At 39.4% G+C, this 22551-nt stretch overlaps 1 protein-coding gene across 4 annotated transcripts in view; it reads right to left on the bottom strand.

Moving 5' to 3' along the window:
* Nucleotides 1-22551, bottom strand: part of tubgcp3 (tubulin gamma complex component 3) — a 153759-nt gene that overhangs the window by 79382 nt on the left and 51826 nt on the right. For all 4 annotated transcript variants that reach the window (XM_069890395.1, XM_069890391.1, XM_069890392.1 and 1 more), the window contains 6 exons: nucleotides 18244-18458; nucleotides 14690-14859; nucleotides 11894-12012; nucleotides 8940-9065; nucleotides 8354-8422; nucleotides 1521-1653 (listed from right to left, as the gene is read on the bottom strand). In XM_069890395.1, the coding sequence (XP_069746496.1) occupies nucleotides 1521-1653; nucleotides 8354-8422; nucleotides 8940-9065; nucleotides 11894-12012; nucleotides 14690-14859; nucleotides 18244-18458 (832 nt within the window). The remainder of the gene's footprint in view (nucleotides 1-1520; nucleotides 1654-8353; nucleotides 8423-8939; nucleotides 9066-11893; nucleotides 12013-14689; nucleotides 14860-18243; nucleotides 18459-22551) is intronic.

Raw genomic sequence — 22551 nt, 5'->3', positions numbered from 1 at the left:
TTTATGGATAATCTTGCCATTCCCATTGTACTGTATTGATCGAACTTGAGGCCTGTCCTGTCCTCAACTGCCACAGAAAGGACTTTGTGGGCACTCTCTCCCAATTCACAGTATTTTTGTTTTGACCGCATTATGGGCTTTTTCATATTATATGTTTGGAGCGTATTGTATTTCAGTTTTTTTTTATTTGTTAGAGCCTTGTAGTGGTCCTCTGAACTATTTTTAATATGTTATTAAATTTTCAAACACTTCTCAGCCATTCTCAAAAACTGTTAAACCCAGAAACAATACACCTTCTGATCATTTTTTCCAGAATAAACAATCCCAGGACAGCCCTTGTTCCTCAAGCTCAGTCAATTCGATGCTTTTTTTTTTCTACCCTTCTTTCAGTGCCCAAAAATCTTCTCTGAAATATTGATCTGATACACATCCTGTGCTGATACTGGTGGGTTTGATATTTGAGGAGAGAAGTTTTCCCTGGAACGAAAGAGGCTAAGGGGTGATATAAAGGTTTTTAAAATTGCAAGTAGGATAGTTAAGATGGATAGTCACAGGGTAAGGCAATCTGAAACTTGAGAGCATAAGTTTAAGGTGAGAAGGAAAAGCTTTAAAAGGGGACCGGAGGGTCAAGTTATTCCATGGAGAGTGATGGGGAGATGCAAAGAACTGCCAGGGGACAGTTAAAGCAAGTTCAATGAGAACATTTAAAAGACATTTGGACAGGTTCAACGACAGGAAAGATATAGAATGGTTTGGGCCAAATGCAGGCAAATAGGATGAGCTCAGGTAGACACCTTGGTCAGCATGAACAAAATGGCCAGAGGTCTGTTTCGGTCTTGTATAGTTCTGTTATGATTATTCCTTTCCTGATTTTTGACTCATTAATTCCTGCTGTGAAAATGCCCTTGACACAGAATCAGCGTCAGCACATACAGCTGTTAAGCCACAAGGGAGTCTGAAAGGCTTTTTTATTTAAAATAAAGCTTTCCCATCACATTGCTGCACCTCACCCTCAACAATCCTCCTGCAAGAGTCGAGCTAATTTATAGCATACATAGGGAAACTACTCAACTGATATCCTTCCACTCCAGACCCACGCCAGTCACTGAGCTGCAGGGTAGAGACAAGGATTGTGTATGTACACATTTGGAGACAAGATTTTCCTTGTATCAAAGTCACAAAGCTAATATGCAGTAGGAGCATGCTAAAGGGGGGAAAATGGCAAGAATCTTTACTGCAAAGGAATTTGATGTCAGAATAAATGCGTCTTGGTACAATTATATTTCTTCTTAGCATAGATTATCATTCTGATTTGACAAATGAGAACAACATGTGACTCAAACTCTTGAAGAGGTATGTAATGGAACGTACAGGGGGTTAATTTGCAGGGTCTGTCAGATGTGGAAAAATTGAGTGGGCTGGGTACTATTCTTGAGACAATAGAATGTAAATGCTGGAATCTGGAGCAAAAAACAACCCATGGGAGATTAACTCTGCAGGTCGAGCATCAACCTGGATACCTTGACAATGATCAACAAGGGCTGCAAGTGTCTTGAGTCTAATCTTGGGATCATAGGTCCAGATGAGCAGCCGTCGCAACGTCAGGCTGCTTTCCAGTCCAACGTTCACCCCTTGGTCATCTTCTACTTGTATCTATGAGTTGAGATTTGAAAGAAAACACAAATGAATTTCATTAGGAACAAATGTACAAATTACGTAAGCACTGAAGCTGAGTTCAATCAATCAAGGGTGCTGAAGCTGCAAGACAACAGCACCACTTGCTTTGCTTGTACTGTCCAAAATTCTTATTCTACTTTCCACTTCCTTGATGAATTGTACAATTTTCTCAATCCTTGGGATTATTGGTTCTTTTAGATAAAATCAAAGGCCCTTTTCATTTAATGTAACCTGAACTCCTAATTGCTAAACCATGTTTCCGGTTGGATTTTTGTGCTTCTAAGGAGAAGAAATTTTAACTAAGTAAAGAATTAGTGTAATGTTTAAATATCATGCAATGCTTGTTCTTTGTTATTTGTTTTAAGTAGTTTCCCAATCCCATTGCCAACTCGGACATCAAGCCTTTAAGCTTCACTCCATTTAGCCTTAAGTCCCGAATCTCGCAAAGACTTAAAACTTGATTCAAAATTCTATTACATTGTGACCAATCAGAATTTTCTAAATGCTTCTCAATTATCAATTCATCAATTAAATCTTTCCCGCTCCAAAATGGATCAAAAATGGGTAGCACTATTAGCGTGGCGTTTTGCGTAATGCTATTACATTGGCATAGGCCAAGAACAGGCCTATGCAGACCGGCAAAATGACCCATCATCTATCTCAAAGAAAATCAAATTTAAACATCTGCAGTCCGAAGTACAGACAGAACTGAGAGAATGAGGGACAAGTCGTGGCAGAGAAAGGCTGAGCAGGTGGAACGCTGTGCAGACATGCATTCTACCAGAGAGTTTTTCAATGCCATAAAGTCAGTTTACGGTCCTTCTAAACCCTTTGCTGTCATCTGAAGGGTCGAGCCTGATCAAAGACCAGGAAGGACTGAAAAACCATTGGGCTGAATACTTTTCCAACCTACTCAATAGGCTGGCCACAGTTGATCCTGATGTCTTACAGCACATCCCTCAGAAGCCAGTCCTGGATGACCTACACCTGTTGCCCTCTACTGATGAGATCAATAAAGCGACCTTGCAGATGAATTCAAAGCAGGAGGACAGGATGGTATTCCTGCCAAGATCTACAAAGCTCTAAACCCAAAGGCATTACAGCCATTCCAAGACAACCTGGAAGACATCTGGATCAACTTCCATGATGCCCTCATCATACCTCTCTATAAAAAAAGGGAAGCAAATCAAACTGCAGAAACATCAGGGGTATCTCACTGGTGTCCATCGCAGGCAAGATTTTCACCAGCATCCTCCTGAACAGACTTGTCACTCTCCTGGAAAGGAATCTCCCAGAGGTGCAGGGCGGCTTTCAGCCAGAACGGAGTACAGTGGACATGATATTTGCCATGAGACAAGTTCAGGAGAAGTGCATCAAGCAGAACAAACCTCTTTACTCTGTCTTCATTAACCTGACAAAAGCAGGGAGGATCTGTGGATCATCCTGAGATGTTACGGATACCCAAGGAATTCGTAAAAATGATTCAGCTGCTCCACGACAGAATAATAGAACAGGTCCTCTGCAGTGGTGATAGATCAGCTGCATTTGTCATTTTTAATAGGGTGAAGCAGGGCTGTGTACTAGCAACAGTCTTGTTCAATCTGTTCTTCACTTCCATGTTGTCATGTACTGTCCAAGTTCTGGAGGAGGGAGTGTACATCAGGTTACGACTGGACAGCTCTCTCTTTGACCTTCGCCGCTTAAATGCACACATGAAGTGCCTCTTCACAGTCATTCAAGAAAACAATTTTGCTGATGACTGTGGACTCTTGGTGTATACAGATAGTGATCTACAGTTAATATTGAACAAATTCTCAGACATTGTTATGCTCTTTGGCCTGACCATCAACCTGAACAAGACTGAAGTACTCCATCAGTCTGTGCCAAACACCAACACCATAGAACCAAATATCACTGTTGATGACACCCAGCTGACAATTGTAAACAGCTTCAAATACTTGGGGAACATCATCTCAAGTGATGGGTCTTTGGACAAAAAAATTGATTCCAGGATCAGAAAGTCCAGCCAGGCTCTGGGGAGGCTGCATACCAGAGTGCTCAATCAACACAATGTTCACATCTCCACAAAGCTGAAAGTCTATAGAGCTCAGGTCATCCCTTCTCTCCTGGACCTGGACTCTGTACCGATGTCATATCAAACAACTGGAGAAATTCCACATGCACGCCCTCCATTCCATCCTTGGCATCCATTGGCAAAACTGTCTCTCCAACCAGGTCTTGGGTCGCGCGAAGTCCACCATCATTGAGTCCCTGATCATCAGAGCCCAGATGTGAGTGGGACACGCCATCAGAATGGATGGCCACTGTATGCCTCACCAGCTGCTCTATAGTGAACTGAAGACTGGAAGGAAACCTCAAGATCATCTACGCAACCACTATAAAAAGACGCTGTGAATGAAACCCTGTGACATCCTGCCAAGAGAACTAGAAGCTGCGGCAGCTGCTGATGGATCTCATTTGCGATCCCTGTGTTAGGAAGCCTACAGCAGTTTTGAAGACAGATGCTGCTAAAAACTGTGAATAGCATCACAAAGCAGTAGCCACACTTATTACAAAAACGGACTGCTAGTCTGTGCTTCCAGACTGGGACTGCAAAATCACTTCTGCGTCCACAGATGAATTGCATAACAACATATCTTCTTTGAACTGAAGGACTACCAATAATAATTACAGCAGCAGTGCCTTGGATTCGATTGCAGGATTGTCTGTACAATTCCCTGTAACCTGCATGGAATTTCCCCAGTGCTCCAGTTTCCTACCTTGTTCCAAAACATACTGGATTGGTAGGTTAATTGGGCTTCATGGGCCAGAAGGGCCTTCTATGTGCTGGTTACCTTTACTAACGTCTCAGCATACAAATATTTTAAAAAGTTTCTGTATATTTCATTTAGTTGTCTTCCACACTATGAATGCTAATTTGGTTTGGCTAGTTTATATGCATATTGAAAGTCCTTCATGAAGATTGCATAATTTTTTTTATTTTTACTATGGAGTGTTGTGAACACAGATCACCCATCATACACACCCATCTCCCCTCCATCAACTCTCATTGCCTTGAATAAACAGCCACAGTTAAAAGATTAATTTTGCCCCGGCCATCATCTCTGCCAGCAAGAAGATTCATGATCTCAAGACCACACACCATCAGATTCAAAGAGTTTCTTTCTTAATGTGATCAAACTCCTGAATAAACTTAAAATAGTAAAATGATGTTGCCTTTGGTCTGTACAACATTTCAGTGCTGTATCTTACATGTACTATGTCTGAAATGTCACTCTAGACTGCTCACAAAACAAAATTATCACTGCATCTTAGTCCACACAACACTAAAGTTGAACTAATACCACTAATATTTGATCATCTATAAAAATCTCCAACAGTATTGTCTACCACTCATCTTTCGCTCCAACCAAATTGATTTTTAAAACATTTTTTTGAGCTGATCCTTTCCCTTATTGCACTTACCATATTATTTATTATCAGTGCTATCCCTGCTCATTTTTTCCTCACATATTCCCAAAGTATCCTGGAATATTTAATTCCCAACACTGATCAATTTGCAATCACATTCTTGTAATGGCTATTAAAGAGTACTCTTCCATCTACCTTCTAATTCTAATGTTTTAACATTTGAAGGTTGTATCTAAAACAGACCTTAGCCATTCATTCTCTATCAAGCAAAAATTAAAATGTGCCCTTTCATTCTTCAGGTCAAATTTTGAGTTTCTCAAAACAGCTGCACTATGGGCTGATATTCTGTTATATAACCTCCTACCATCATAAAGAACCTTATAATGTATGCTATCTAATCATTAGATAAATTAGGACTAGCCAAAGGTACAAATGATTGAAAGATTCAGATCTCTTGCAAGGTTGGATCTATTTCTTTCTTTCATCTTTCTGCATTGCAGCAACAAACTTGAGGCAATGATAGAATGGACTGCAACATTTAAGACCTTAAACTGGATGGTATGTACTACTAAATATAGATCAGCCATAATTGTTCATACAAATTTAATTTGGATAACATGGAATCAATGTTGATGGAAAAATAATTTAATTTTTTCAATATCTAGCTATCAGCCATAAACTGACCATTATCTTCTCACACGCATGATATAAGACCTAAAACCTCACAAGCATATTTGCAGCACACTGTAACTTTAGTCCATTCCCATTATCCAAGTAAAGCATAAAATATTTACGAGTTACTGTGTTACGTGGAGTCACCACTCCCCTTCTCTACTTTAAGAAATTGAATTGCTTATCCAAATGCTGATTTTCTGCTCAGCAAATACAATAGATCAGTTGCAAAGTACACTTGAGCAACAATAAAAGTCACTCCAATTTCAAATGCCTGATTGTTCATGCAATAGGGATAAAGGACAATAATGCCAAGTGTGGAAACAAAGGTGATAATTTGAGTAATTTGCTTCAGGATACAAGGTGCAGCTCAGGAACATAGAACCATACAGCATTGGAATAGAACAATGTCTGTGTTGACCCCAATATCAATCTCATTTGCCTCCACATGGCTTGCTACCCTCTATTTTGTGCCTGTAACATGGAACAAACATAACAGAAACAAATCCTTCAGCCACATGTCTGTTGGAAACATGATGTCAAATTCATACTTAAAACTCAGCTTCTTTCATATTTCTATCAAGTGGCCTCCAAATTGCCATTTTATCTGATTCTATCCTTACTCCTGGCAGACTGGTTACAGGCACCCAACACTTTAAGTAAAAAAAAATTAGTCCTGCATATTTCTTTAAACTCCACCATCCACACCCCCCCAATCCCCCAAATTTAAACAAATGTCCTCTAGTTGTGACATTTTTACTCTGGGAAAAATCTCTCATGATTTTATAAACCTTATCAGATGCTCAGATGCCTTCTTTATCACCAAATCTACTTGAGTAGATATTTTTCAGAATCTATGGTCTGGGATCACCCCCCCCCCCCCCACCCATATCCTTTGAACATCAATGCTTTCAAGGGTTTTGCCACTGAGTGAATACATTCCCCTTACATTTGACCTCCTAAAGTGCAACACCTCACACTTGTCCAGATTGAATTCCATGTCATTTCTCTGCCAATATCTGTAACTGATCTGTATCCTGTTCTATTTGTTGATAGCCTTCTACACTGTCCACGACTGCATCATCCTTTGCATTATCTGCAAACTCACTAACCCACCCACCTGCTTTTTTATGCAAGTCATTCAAAAACAACAGCCCCAAAAAACAGATCCCTGCTGAACACCACTGGCCACAAACTTCTAAACACAATAATAGCATTCCACCACCCTCTGTCCTCCCTCAGCCAGTCATTTCCATATTCCAACTATCAATCACTGTGAATCCCATGCATCTGTACCTTCTGGATCAGCTACCCATGGTAAATGTTTTACTAAACTCCATGCACTGCCCTACTCTCGTCAGCCACCTATAATAAACTGATAAGTCACGACCTATCTGCACAAAGGCATGCTGACTGTCTCACTGTCTTAAAAATATTGTGCAGCACATTCTGACACAATCAGTGCAATATGCACAAATATAAGACCTAAATTCCTGGAAAAATAGTTAGAGGCATAGAACTGAATTTCTAGAAGGGCAGGACAGCACATCGGATATGGGTAGCTTTTTTCTCCCTTTGACCCTCCAATCTGTATCCACTAATTACTTCTTACTGGCTATCCTGTGCTCCTTCTCCCCTCCTCTCCTTCTCCCCCACCTTTTTATTCAGACACTTGTCTGTTTTTGCTTATACCCTTTACTTCCTATGGATGATGCATGACCTGTTGAGTTTCTCCAGCACGTCTGCATATTTAGGAGCTATTCTTTGGCAAGTTAAACTAAGGTATGGTTTAATATAGTTGCTGGTGAGAATTGTAGAAGAGAGAGGCAGGGCACAGGTACATAATTCAATGAGAGTGGTGACAAGGTTGTCAAGGTGATGATAAAGGCATTTGGCATGCTTGCTTTTATTGGTCAGGACATTGAGTACAGGAGCAGGGATGTTATGTTAGAACTGTACAAGACATTGGAGAGATCGCACAGAGTATTGCGTGAAGTTCTAGTTACCAAGCTACAGGAAAGATATCATGAAGCTGGAAAGTGTGGAGAAAAGATTTATGAAAATGTTATGGGGACTGGTAAGTTTGAATGATGAGGCTGTATGGGCTGCATAAAGCCTTGGGAGGCTGAGTAGAGACTTTATATAGGTATACAAATCATGAGGGAAATAAATAAGTTAAATAGTCATTGCCTTTTCCCCTGGAGGGGACACATTTAAGATGAGAAGGAAAAGATTTAAAAAGGACCTGAAGAACATTTTCTTCATACAGAGGGAGATGACTATATGGAATCATCTAATAGAAGTGGTAAAATTGAACACAAATATAATATTCAAAAAGACATTTGGACAGGTACATGGACAGGAAGATCATGTAGCAAATGTAGTAAATGGGATTAATTTGATTGGCTTGGAGAAACTGGGTTAAAAGGCTGGTTTCCATGCTGAAGAGCTTTTTGACTCAATAAGTGCAACTATATGCAGTATCCATGCATAAATAAACAGCTTCAGAGGTGACAGAGAAGTTTTGCAAAAATAATAACTAGGCAAATGCAAAAAGATTTCAATGACTTACCTGGGAATGTAAAACAGAAAGTAACCTGTAATATTCTTTCAACTCCTGATGCAAGGAAGCACAAAAACTCTGCAGGAAGCAAATGAAAAAAGAGGCTGAAATAGCCCATGATTTCACTTCTGCTGAAATAAATTTCTGCTAAAATACACAATATGCTTTCCTTAATAATTAACAATGGAGAACATGTTAATGACGATGAACCTCAATATTTGGAGTTTACGCAAGAATTTTAATTTCTTTAGAATTAAATGTCACAAGAGCAAATAAATTATAACAAGAATTTATCACAGCAGGCAAAATGATATTAAAAAAAACCCAGTATCAAACGAGAAGGGATCAGAAATTAAAGACGGATCTCATAAAGAATTTACTTTAAGAATGAATAATTTACCAGATAGTCAATGAGCTTATGACAACTCTAGCCAAATTTGGGGGTAAGGGGACAACAGATGAGAAGCATTTGAAAAAGGCACAAGGAGAGCTTGGAATCCAATAACAAATGGTGTTCACTTTGTCTTCCCCTTTTCTGAGCTAACTTGTATTGTTTCTGTTCACATACTAATGTGATGGGATAAGTTCAACATACCTGCCCCACAAGTCCAAAGGCACGATCTAAGCATCTCTGATCTGTATATTTCCTTATTTTGTTATGAAGCCATCCAAGTTCTGCTAATCTACTCACAGTATCTCTCAGAGACTTTGATATTCCCAACTGAAAGGAGAACAAAAGTGACACTGATCTAAAACAATTCAATTTCTGCCAAACACAGCATTTCAGCAAATTAGCTAACAGTGTCAAATTTTTAATATTTCAAAGCACCAGACGAAGTTCAGTTGAACACTCAGGAATGGGATCCCCAAGAAAAATGGTCCAGAAATCCAGACTAATCTGGTTTGTGTAAAGGTAGTGCTGATACAAGAATTATCGGAGAGGTTTCAACCAGACTCATTTCAGCTCCTGCCCTGAAATCCCCACTATTCTTAATGTGCAGACGAGCATGGTCAGAAATACAATCAGCGAGTCATTATTTCAATTCCACCCAAAGGCGAATGAATTAAACCCCACTCATCAGGCAGAATCTCATGAGCTGGCAAATGATTACAAATAGGTACAAATTTTGAGGGCAAATTGACACAAAAAGTTCACTGTCAGCATGAATTTTTAATGCAATGGGAGAGCAATTATCCACTGTCAAAAAATGCATGCATTTTTAAACAGATTGGCATAAATTGAAAACACTGGAAACCAGCTATCTTACTAAATGTCAGTATCTCACCACCTCTGTTATAGATAGAGAATTTAGGTTAAAAAGGGCTTAAGTTAAAAAGTGATGATTAATCATAAAAGGGGAAGCCAGAATAGACAGGGAGCTTACCATAAAAGTTCAGCTAGACAATGTTATAACAAACAGAGATTTTCATGGTCACAGAGAGACATGTAGGAGCCAAAGATTGATAAAAAGAGTGAGAAACAGAATTTAGTGTGTGTAGAGTTCGTAGTGTACGTAACAAACATGATAATTACAAATGCAAGTGTACTTAGGATGATTTTGCAAAAACTAACCAATTAAAACAGTGTTAAAAAGGGAAAGGACAAACAAAAAAAGGTATAAAAATTAATGCACTGTATGTATCGGGGCTTGACTTGGCGAGAAGCCAGTTGAGTCCAACTCTGCAGACTTGTAAATAAAGCTTGTCGTGTCATCAATTTTAAAGAGACTCATGTGTGAGAATTTGTACTTCTGACAACCTCTTTCCTAATTTTGCCATATCCATCACTCCTATTAATTGCAGCATTAAACTTACTCACTAATTTGGACCAATGTCATCACTCCACCAGTCACTGATAATGCTATTGGAATTGTTGCGATGACCAAGACAGTAATGTAAAATATAAAATTATCCAAAACCAAAATCAACACCGGTAACTCCAGAGAACTTGAACCATTTAAAAAAGATACACTGGAAAACTCATTAATATTATTTTTACGCTCTCGAGCCAAGTAATTCAAAAATATCCTGTATATTCCAAAGTTCCAACTTGAAACACTATAAATAACATCTCATTAACTATTTTTTCTTGGCAATAGAAAGTCAAGATACTTAATACTTCAAGTCCTCCACAGAAAAAAGTGTCGAAGTTGATGTCAAGCTAAAGCTCATTAAATATCTCAGCGAAATGTATCTTGATATAAAGGTTCAAATAAGGACTATGTACTGAAATTATTGTACATATGCTACAAGCCAGATGGTAGCTTTCATCAAAGTAGACACTACAGATAGTGTACACTCAGTTCAGACTTTCAAGGTCATTTGACTGAATCAGTGGAAGGTTCAAAATCACAAAGCACTACCCACCGCCCTCCTAGTGGGGGAGATCAAGTCATTCAGCAGGAAACATATCAGAAATGACTGATGCAATAATTTTCACGATATTTTAAAGTGCTTTTGAATTGCAGTTTATTTTAGGAATGCATAAAGATTTTATATATTAAAAAAAATTCTCATTCTGAAGAAATACATAAATGTGAAAGAAAACTAAACCAGTTTTATGGGATTACATTTGTCCGATCAAAAGAGTTCAGTCCGTATTCCTTGGAGTTTAGAAAAATCATGGGGCTTGGTCGAGTATATCTTGAAATATTTTCACTTGTGGAAAAGCCAGGACATTAGTGCTATCGTTACATAATCAGAGCTTGCTAAATTAAAACCGAGGAGCGTAGAATTCTCTCTCTCGGTTTCAGTGTTTGGAATTCACTGCCCCAGACAGTGGAGACCACCAGATTATTAAAAATATTTAAGGTAGAGATTTGAAAATTGAGGATGGGGAATTGGAATAGGAGTTGAAGTCAGCTGTGATCATATTAAAAGGCTGGGAAGGCTGGAGTTCCCTGGTCACCAACTCCTCTTATTTTCCTGCTTTCTTTGACTCAAACTAGTTTGCCAGAATTGTTTACTCACCAGACAGCTGAGATCTTTTTTTTATGGCTTTGTGGTTGCATAAAGAAGCAATCTAATTTTGTGCTGAATTTTCGATATTGACATTCATTTACAAACAGAAACAATGGCATCAACCTCGACTAAAAACAGATGGTTTTCAAATGCAGGCTTCACTACATATGACACATTTGGCTCATTATTGCAGTGGATTAAACCAAACTCATTCCTAAATTTCGAGATCGAGTGCGCGGCGTCTGCCCTGCAAGTAGATCCTTGATTTCCTGTCTAACAGGCCACAATTAGTGAAGACAAGTAAGTCATGATTCCTCCATGATATCACCCAACATCGACATTCCTCAATGATGTATACTCAGTCCCCTACGATACTCCCTCTATACCCAGGAGTATACAGCTAAATACCGTTCCAACTCCATCTTCAATTTTTTTTGACAACACCACAGTAGTGGGCCGGATATCAAGTTACAATGAGACGCACAGCTGTAAAGAGATTGAAAGTCTCGTGGAATAGTGGTAAATATATGGCAAATCACATGCAAGAAATTATTTTTAAATTGCAAACACTCATCAAATTTGAATTACCTTGGAATCAATTTTGTAGCAGTTTTCAGAATTACACATTTTGATACATTTGCCATCAATTCCCTGGAAGACATAAAGAATATCTCTAACCAGTGCGACTTCTGTTACTTCTGTAGAAGCTGAAAAATAAAACAACAGATCAGTACCTTGCCTTTCACTGGTTCTCCTTCAATAGGCTGTGTCAACAGTTAAACAACAGGAAGCCCTGCAGGGCACAGTAGCAGAACAATTTGAAGTTCATGCAACACCTTACTTTCAGTGCTATATTCAGAAAAGGGTGATTGTCCAAAAAAAACCCTGCCTCCGCACCATACATGGTAGGTAGCTGTTAGCATTTTGCACTGTATATTGGGTTATTTACAAATAACCAGCCAAAATACTCCAGAACTTGCTTGAGAATATTGGTGTAATTTACTTGTTAAAGCAAAATAAACATACCATGAATGTGAAATAAGAACAGAATGTACTGGAAAGGCTCATCAGCAAGACAGCATTTAATGAATAAAGAAATGGAGTTAACACTTTAGGTTAATTAACCTTTATGACGAATGAAGGTCATCAACCCGAAACCTCAACTCTTTCTAATGCTCAACCTTCTGAACATTTCAGGTCATTTTAAATTCCTTTTCGATGCTAGCCCTTAAACTCTTTCATAGAAACATAGAAGATAGGAGCAGGAGTAGGTCATTCGACCCTTCGAGCCTGCTCCGCCATTCAACGATATCATGGCTGATCTTAAAGTTCAGTACCCCGTCTTCGCCTTCTCTCCGTAACCTTTAATACCCTTATACTGAAGAAATAGATCTAATTCCCTCTTAAATATATTTAATGAACCTGCCTCTACTGCCCTCTGTGGCAATGAATTCCACAGATTCACCACCCTCTGGGTAAAGAAATTCCTCCTCATCTCGGTCCTAAATGGTTTGCCTATTATCCTCAAACCATTGCCCCGTGTTCTGGATTTTCCCATCATTGGAAACATCCCATCTGCATCCATTCTGTCCAGTCCTGCCAGAATTTTATACGTCTCTATGAGATCCCCTCTCAATCTTCTAAACTCCAGCAAGTACAATCCCAATTTGCACAATCTTTCCTCATAAGTCATTCCTGTCATTCCAGGGATCAGCCTGGTGAATCGCCTCTGCACTCCCTCCATTGCAAGAAAATCCTTCCTTAGATAAGGTGTCCAAACTGCACACAATACTCCAGGTGGGGTCTCACCAAGGCCCTGTACAGCTGCAGTAAGGTATCCTTGTTCCTATACTCAAACCCTCTTGATATGAAGGCCAACATACCATTTGCCTTTTTAACCGCCTGCTGTACCTGCATGCTCGCCTTCAGAGACTGGTGTACAAGTACCACTAGGTCTCTCTGCACTTCCCCATCTCTTAATCTATTGCCATTCAAATAGTAATCTGTCCTCCGGTTTGTATTACCAAAGTAGATAACCTCACATTTATCCACATTGTAGTGCATTTGCCATGTATCTGCCAGGTCCCTCAATTTAAGCAAATCACACTGGAGCTTCCTGACCCCCTCTTCCTGCACACAACCCCTCCTAGCTTAGTGTCATCTGCAAATTTGGAGATATTACATCCAATCCCTTCATCCAGATCATTAATGTAAATTGTGAACAGCTGGGGTCCCAGTACAGATCCCTGTGCCACCCCACTGGTCACCGCCTGCCATTCAGATAACGAGCCATTTATCCCAACTCTCTGTCTTCTACCTGCCAGCCAGTTCTCAATCCACATCAATATTTTGCCCCCAATCCCAAGAGCCTTGATTTTGGAAGCCAGTCGTTTATGCGGGACCTTATCGAAGGCCTTTTGGAAGTCCAGGTACACCACATCCACTGGGTCTCCCCCATCTATTTCACCTGTCACCATCTCAAAGAATTCCAATAGATTTGTCAAGCACGATTTACCTTTTGTAAATCCATGTTGACTCCGTCTGATCCCTTCTCTGCTAGTCATATACTCCGCTATTACATCTTTAATAATGGATTTCATCATTTTGCCCACTACTGATGTAAGGCTCACCGGCCTATAATTCCCCGCTTTTTCTCTACCCCCCTTTTTAAATAATTTAAATAATTGACCGTGAAGTCATTGGAAATACTCCCCCAAGTACAAATAATATTATGAATTAGCTTTGCAAGCTATTGAACATCTACCTTGGTACTCATGCATTTTACTTTCAGGGAATGGGGTTCAAAATAAAACAATTTCTTGATCACCATTACATTGAGAGATTTGCTCTAAGATCAACCAATTCATCAACCCTGCAAGGTAGAAAACTTATTCAAGTTAAGCAAAACTGAGCAGGATGGCACTTCCTAATACCTTGCATTTGATATCAACTGGTGATTTCATGAATCAAATGTGATCATGTTAGTGACTGCAACTTGACCACAATGCAAGTAGAATGAGTCTAGCAAAGAAATTGAGAACTGAAATGTGGCAAATCAGACATTTGGAAATTTTTAAAACATTTTTACATTGGAAATTGCAATAACTAAATTAACCCATAGAAGCTGTCCTGCCACACTAATCTCTGGCTACAATTCCAAACAACCCATCACTGCCACAAAAGCCAAATGCTACCTGTTCCAACCTGCAATCACCCCACTGGAAGTTGACAGCCAAAAAAACTGTTTTTAAACTGATGCAAATGAGGAAACAGAAAAATCCCACATTTAGTAATGTGCAGATAACTTTAGGAAGGATTGTGGAAAACCATCTTCCACTTTGACTTGGTGTTGACAAAAGAATTTAGAAACTAACAAGCACTTACAGCCAGGTTCACCTTCACGTCTCAGTCTTGGCATATTGCGAGAGATGGAGCTTGGAAGGCCTTTTGAGGTAGGTAACGATGAAGGTTGAGCAGCAGTTAATGCCCAAGCAAGTCGTGATCCTAACTGCTGCCTCATTGTATCTGCTGTTACTGTCGATTGGTAAGTTTGTCTGACAATAGAAACAAAACTTTCAGAAGTTATGTTTGATAATAATTTAAGCCTCTTTAACACATTGTAGTGTTATTCTCAAGAATTACGAGGCAACTGAGAATACACTGGAATAAAGAGAGCAGAAAACATGACCATCCACATAATTGGATTTATATAGGTAATGTTTCAGAAATTGGGAGAAGGAAAAAAAAACACCCAAGAATACACAATTCTGTAAGAGAACACTGAGGAACTAAAAGGGAGAGAAAAAAATGAAATGGAAAAAAGTGAGAGAAAGGGGAACAAAATCAGGAGAAAAAAGGAATGAATTAGGCAAGGGCAGATAAAATCAATGAGGAAGTCAAACAGACATAGTAGAAACTAGCCATTGTTAGGTCTGCTTTGTTCATGAATGAGTGAGACAAACACCAGACTGAGTCGAAATCAGGGTTCTTTGTTCTTTATTACCGGATTGTAACACTTGCGACTAACAATGTTAGTCGGAGAATGCATTCTGCCGTTATCAGCAAAATGGTGATTTTTTATACCCTTGGATACGTGCTTAGAACATCATCATATCATTACTTGTCCAATGACTAAAACTGTTGCTATCCTTTCCCTGCTAGCTTCCTGCCTCTCAATCCATCAATGTCTCTCTTATCTTGTAAGTACAAGGATGCATTCACATCTTGTTTCAGCCCCGCACAGGGTAACTCCTTACACATTCCCATCTCATGATGTTTTACCTTACACCATTCAACACAACCAAACAGTTCTTAACCTCAATTTGAGAAACTATTCTCTCATAGTGAATTACCTCATTGCAGGCATTGTTGGCATGGCCAACAATTCCTCCCCATCCTCAACTGGCCTCATGAATGTATTGAACTACCTTCATGAAATGCTGTTGCCCATCATCTATAATGGTGCTATTCTCTAATTCTTACTGTTTTGCTTTATGTCCCATATCAGCATGTTAAAATGTCCAAACCTTCCTGTTTATTGTACTTTCTATTGTCATAAGTTTGTCAAACTTTGATGATTTGAAAATTCAAATGGATCATCCGGAAAATAGGTTGTTTACAAGACTAGATCAAGGATTCAGCATCCTGTAATCAATAATCCCATAGATAACGAAAGCCTTTCCAAATCTACAAGTTGGGAACAGAATGAAATCCTTTACACTTGCTGAGATGAGTGCAGTTTCAACTAAACTCAAATTCAACATTATGCAGGAGAAAGCAGTCCCCTTGACTTGCTTAATACCAAATGCCCCTAAAATCCAAATAAAAAAAAGCAGGACTGCCAGAGCTGCTGTAACGGCTGTGCTTCTACTGGTGCAGATCCAGTAGAGCACAGATGCAGGGCTGCACTGCAAGGTCATACAGCCCGATCCTGATATGGACAGCTCCGTACAGGCTTTAAATGGCCCGTTCAAGGGGCAGGCGGTGCTTTCTTTTAAAATCCTGCAACCACAGGGTCCGTGCCCAAGGTAGTAACGCCTTTGCTGTGCAGCGTACCAAGAGGTGTTGCAGACTCCAGGGGAGCAGCAAACCAACATAGGGCTCCAGAAACAGGGAGAACATCTCTTGTTGAGAAGGAGAACCATAGGAGATGACCCTACACGATAGTGACCATGACAGAGTGAACCAGCTCTGCCATTCAATATGATCATGGCTGATCTGGTCGTGGACTCAATTCTTTACCCACAAAACCCACACAGGCTGTCAGCGACTTGAGGTCAAAGGACTCAAACAGCCTGCGAGCTGGTGGAAACCAGGTATCGGAACTAGGATTCAAGAGGGTATTGAGGGGAAAGAAGGGAAGGGAGCCCTCAAAGCTATGGGTGCTGAAAAGACTTCCTGATTGAATCAGAAGTTTGGATTTGGAGCTTGGGTTTGAAAAGGTGTCCGTGCAGCTGATGGAGCGCTGAAAGTGAATCCATGGACACTCAGTATCTCTGAAGGGACTCTCTCTTTCTTTTCTTTCTCCTATTGTTAGGGGTGCCAGGCATTTCCTCACAGTGACTCTTATGGCAGACAAAACTTGAAGTGCATCATGTATATTACATTTTTAATGCATTATTAAGTGACAAAAAGGGAACCTTTGAACCATGCCCATCATTATCCTGTTTGAAATGCTGTAACTCTGTAGAACTGCACTTTAGAAGTATTTGCACCAGAAGGACTATTGCATTTTAAGGCAGCAGGCTATCAAATAAGCAAGAAAAGAAAAAAAAGGTATTTCAAAGGATCTTTGGGTCTTTTAGAACTTGCTTTACTTGTATTGAGGCTAAAAAAAAAATGGTGGAAACACCCAGCCAGTCAGGCAGCATTCATACAAAGAGAAATGGTCAATATTAGGTCTGAGAAGGATCTTGGATCTAAAACTTTAACTATTTCTCTTTCAACCAATGGCTTATTGAGTTCTTCCAACCTTTTTGGCTTATATTTCATATTTACAATATGTTGAGTGTTTTTTAAAGTTTATAAGGATACTGTGAAACCAGAAGAATTTTATTCATAAGAGGTTGATCATACTGCCAAGGCATTGAGGCAAGAACATGCTTCCTTGGAATGGAGCTGAAGCACAAGAGAAAGATATTTAAGATGATTATCTGAATTAGGTTTGAAGTGAGAGAAAAGAAAAATCATCTACTACCCAAAAGAATGTGTAGGCAAAAAAAATTGCATTGAAAATACATTTTGCTGAGCACTTGAAGCAGCATATAAAATTGCAGACTACAAGCTAGAAGCCAAGGATTGGATCAATATGTACACAGTAATTAAATTGCCTCATCCTGCTTGGAAGATTGTTATGAATGCTACCATCATAGACTTCTGTAAAATTTGGGTACAATATGAGCCTAACAACGCCTCCACATTTATTGAACATTTTTTTGAGCATTAAATGGTCTTTGGCGCATAATTTATCAAAGGACATAAGAAATAGGAGTGGAGTAGGCCATCTGGACTGTTGAGCCTGGTCTGCCATTCAATATGATCACGGTTGATCTGGTCATGGACTCAACTCCACTTACCCATTTTTCCCACATAATCCTAAATTCTTTCACAGAGCAAAAATCTGACTAACTACATCTTACACATATTTAATAAGACCATTTTCCCAATTCATATCATCAACTTTTACATTGTCTGGGACAGAGAAATAACAAACTCAAAACTTTGAACTCTGGGTCAGCTGTCAATACCCTTCACTCGGCAGAGACATTGGAACAAACTCCGGAATGTTCACAAATTTGAAAGCAGCGTCAGTACAAAAGAAAAATGCAACTCCAGTTAGATGTAGTATTGACCTCACTGCATCAGAAACTATTCCACAGTAGCTCAGAACAGTTTTACATTTATTTTTACCTTTGAGTTACCAACAGAAGACTACTTACCCTGGTAATAAAGACTGAGGAGTTGGCGTTGGTCCATTTAAACCATATATACTAAGGCTACCAACTCCACTACTTCCCATGCTGCCAACACTTTGAGAGGAAAGTGCCCTGTCAGAATAATTCAGAGGGAGAGACTGTGGTCTGGAGTAGTAGTAAGGAGTGGAATGAGCATCTCTTGGCAATGCTTGCGCAAATAATGCTGCATAATTAGCAACCTGCAAAAATATAAGAACTGAACTTTAAACAAGGGAGCTACAATAACAAAAAAGAAAATACCAATCAAATTCAATAATCAAGTTCCATCACATATTCTGCTTATTGAAATTTACAGTAATAAACATCTGCATAATCTGAGCTAGCAATATTTAGAAACAGACACTTAACTTTCAAGTCCTAAACATGAACAGCAGAACACACAACATGAAAACAGGAAGCTACTAATTAATGAGGATTGGTAAGAAAATCTCCACAATGTCCATCAGTACTGGAGCACCACAGGGCTGTGTCCTTAGCCTCCTCCACTAATCACTTTACACCCGTGACTGTGGCTTGATATGACAATGCCATGGTAGTGAATTCTATAAAAGGGGGTGATGAGTCATCGAACAGGAGGGAGATTGAAAACTTGGCTGAATGGTGCACTAACAACAACTTTACCCTCAATGCCACCAAAATTAAGGAGCTGACTGTGGACTTGAGGGGAAAACCAGAGAATGTATGATCCAATGCTTTTAAAAGTGAGATAGGGGGAGTTCATGGACAGCATGTTCTTATTAAAGTGAAGGGCTACACTGGCAGGTTTAAGGAACCAATGAGTGAAAAGGAATATTGAAGCTCTGGTCGGGAAAAAGGAGGCAAATGCCAGGTTTAGCTAACTGAAATCAAGGTGAATCCATTGAAGAACATACAGGCATGAATACTTTTAGAAGGGAAATCAGGAGGGCAAAAAAAAATTAAATTCCTGTGAGACATTATTTCTGAGGACCTTTCCGGGCCCCAACACACGAATGTTTCTCAGGAGTTTGCAGAGGTTTGGTATGACATTGAAAACCTTGGCAAACTTCTACAGATATATAGTGGAAAGTGTGCTGACTTGGCTGCATCATGGCTTGTTCTGAGGGCATGAGCAGAAAGCCCTGGAAAAGAGAGTGGACATAGTGCAGTACATCACAGGCAAAATTTTCCCCACTAGCATGAAAACCTGCATGGAATGCTGAGCAATCGTCAAGAATCCACACCTCCCAGGACATGCTCTATGCTTCATTAGGAAAGAGGTACAAGTACCACAAGACTCCAGGTTCAGTCTTGTGCTGTTTACATGGCTATAGGAACGCTGGAGATAGCCTGTTAAAACTGTTCACTTAAGAGCCTTTCTCATTGGCCTGGATATTTTGTGACAAATAAATGTATACTTAACAGTGTTTTGAAACAGCAGATGCTGTGATTCCCAAAATGCTGGCTTTATATCTTTACCTCCTATGAATGTTGAGACATCTGCTGAGTTCCTCCAGCATTCTTGTGTTATTAACCTTATCTGCACTCTGTATGGATGAAAATTTATTCACATGCCCTTTCTACCTTTTGACCAGAATTTTAAATCAGTTCCACGAGACTTTGAAGAGAAGAAATATTTTTTATTCAGCCTATATAACCCAGTTATGATCCTGCAGTACTCCATCAAATCTCCATTCAACCTTCTTTGCTTCAAGAAGATCAATCCCAGCATCTCCAATCTAATTTTGTCACTCACCTTACCTCACTCCTGGGATCATGCAAGCCAATCTTTCCAATACTTTCTCCAGGACCATCACATCAAAGCTCAAACCTGGTAACTAATACTCCATTTATCAACCATAAATTATTTATGGAAACTATTCTGGAAATATTTCAAAATTACTTTGGTAAAACATAGGACTAAATCCATAAGTTAAAGACCTAAACTGGGGCAAAGCTAGTTTTGAAGAAATTAGACAGGAATATGCAAAGGCTGATTAAGAGATGTTGTTTGTTCTTAAAGAGACATTTGGTATCTGGGAAGTTTTTAAGAAGTGCGATAAGAAGAGTTCAGGGACAGCATGTTGTTAAAGTTAATGACTATGCTGGCAAGTAGAAGAAACCATGAGTGAAAATGAATATTGAGGTTCTGGTAGGTAAAAAGGAGGCAAATATCAGGTTTAGCCAAATGAGATCAAGGTGAATACCTTGAAGAACATATAAGTAGGAATACTCAAGAGGGAAATCAGGAGAACAAAAGATAAATCTCTGGCAGATGAAGTTAGGCAGAATTCCATGATACTCAACAAGTATATTGAGAGCAAAAAGGTAACCAGGGAGAAAATTAATGTTTTCTTGTGCAGAACCAAAGGAGATGGGAGAAGTCTTAAACAAATATTTTTCATCTCTATTTACTATGGAGAAAGTAGAAGCTATAGAATTGAAGCCAATGAGTAAAGATAGTTTGGAACATGGCCACATTACAGAAAAAGAGGTACTGGGATCTGAAACCATGAGGATAAATCCTCAACGACTGACCAAGTACATCCAAAGATACTGTGGAAAGCTAGGGAATAAATTTCTGGCTAAGATATTTGATTCAGCTTTTGCTGTGGGTGAGGTACAGAAAGATTAAAGAGTGGCAAATGTTACTTTGATTTAATAAGAACTGCAAAGACAAGTCAGAGAATTACAGGCCATTAAAAGTGGTGGGTAAGTTGCTGGAGGGGATTCTGAGGGACAGGATCTATTTGGCTTTGGAAAGGTAGATAGATTCAGGATAAACAACAGGGCTTTGTGTGTGATAAACAGATTTTTTTGGAGGTGACAAAGAGAATTGACACAGACAGGGTGAAGGACATTATCTACATGGATTTTAGCAAGGCCTTTGTCAAGGTCCCATGTGGTAAGCTAGTTCAGAACATTAGATCACCTTCCACCAACCAAAATTGGATTTCTATATATTAAGGTCCTGGTAAAGAAGGAGGAAGAGGTATACAGCAGGATTAGGCAGCAAGGTTCAAATAAGGTACCTGATGAGTGCAAGAAAACACTTGAGAAGGAAATCAGGAGGCATGAGGTTGCTCTGACAGACAAGGTGAAGGAAATTCCCAAGGGCTTCCTTGGAGATGCTAGGAGAAAAAGGTTAGTAAAGGACAAAATTGATCCTCTTGAAGATTGGTGGTCACTTATTCATGGAGACAAAAGAGATGGGCGATCTTAAATGGATTTTTTAAACCTGTATTTACTCGAGAGATGGACACAGAGTCTATGGAAGTGAGGCAAAGCAACAGTGGAGTCATGCACTCTATACAGATTACAGAGGATTTGAGGCAAAAACAAAGGTGGATAAATCCCCAGGGCTTGTGAGATATTCTCTCGGTCCTTGAGGGAGGCTAGTACAGCAATGGCAGGGGCCAGAGCAGAAGTATTTAAAATATTCTTAGCCATGGGTGAGCAGCCAAAGGATTGGAGAAAAGTTAATGTTGTTTTGTTCAAGAAGAATGGCTCTTTCTAAGAATAATCTGGGTAATTATAAACCAGTAAGCATGACATCGATAGTGGGTAAATAATTGGAATGTATCATAAAATACTAGATACACAAGTACAGACAAGGACTGATTTGCCACAACATGGCTTTGTGCATGGGAAGTCATGTCAAACTGATTTTATAGGTTTTTCCAGGAAGTTACCAGGAAAGTTGTTAAAAGAAAGGCACCAGATGTTGGCATTCACAGATCTTTGTCACAAGGTTCCACATGGGAGATTGTCAAGAAGCTTCAGTCGCTCGGAATTCAGGATGAGGCAGTAAACTGGACTAGTCATCAACTTTGTGGGACAAGTCAGAGAGTGCTAGATCATTGCCTCTCTGACTGGAGGCCTGTGACTAGTGGCGCACTCAGGGATTAGTGCCAAGTCCATTGTAAACTATTAACAATCTGGATGATAATGTGGTAAAATGGATCAGCAAATTTACAGATGACACCAAGATTGGGGGTGCCGTGGACAGCAATAAAGGCTTTAAAGCATGCAGCAAGATCTGAACCAGCTGGAAAATGGGCTGCAAAATGGCAAAATAAAGTGTGAGGTGTTGCAATTTGTGAGGACAAACTAGGGTGGAATTTTCACAATAAACTGTTGGGCACTATGGATCTTTGTAGAACAGAGAAATATGGGAATATAAATACACAATTCCTTGAAATTGAGTCAAATAGGATCATGAAAGAGCTTTGGTACACTGGCCTTCAAAGTATTGAGTTCAGGAGTTGGGATGTTACCTTGTAGTTGTACAAGACATTGGTGAGGCCAAATTTA

Source organism: Narcine bancroftii, chromosome 7 (genome assembly GCF_036971445.1).
Source record: "Narcine bancroftii isolate sNarBan1 chromosome 7, sNarBan1.hap1, whole genome shotgun sequence".
Classification (NCBI taxonomy): Eukaryota; Metazoa; Chordata; class Chondrichthyes; order Torpediniformes; family Narcinidae; genus Narcine; species Narcine bancroftii.
This window is presented reverse-complemented; position numbering and strand designations above follow the sequence as displayed.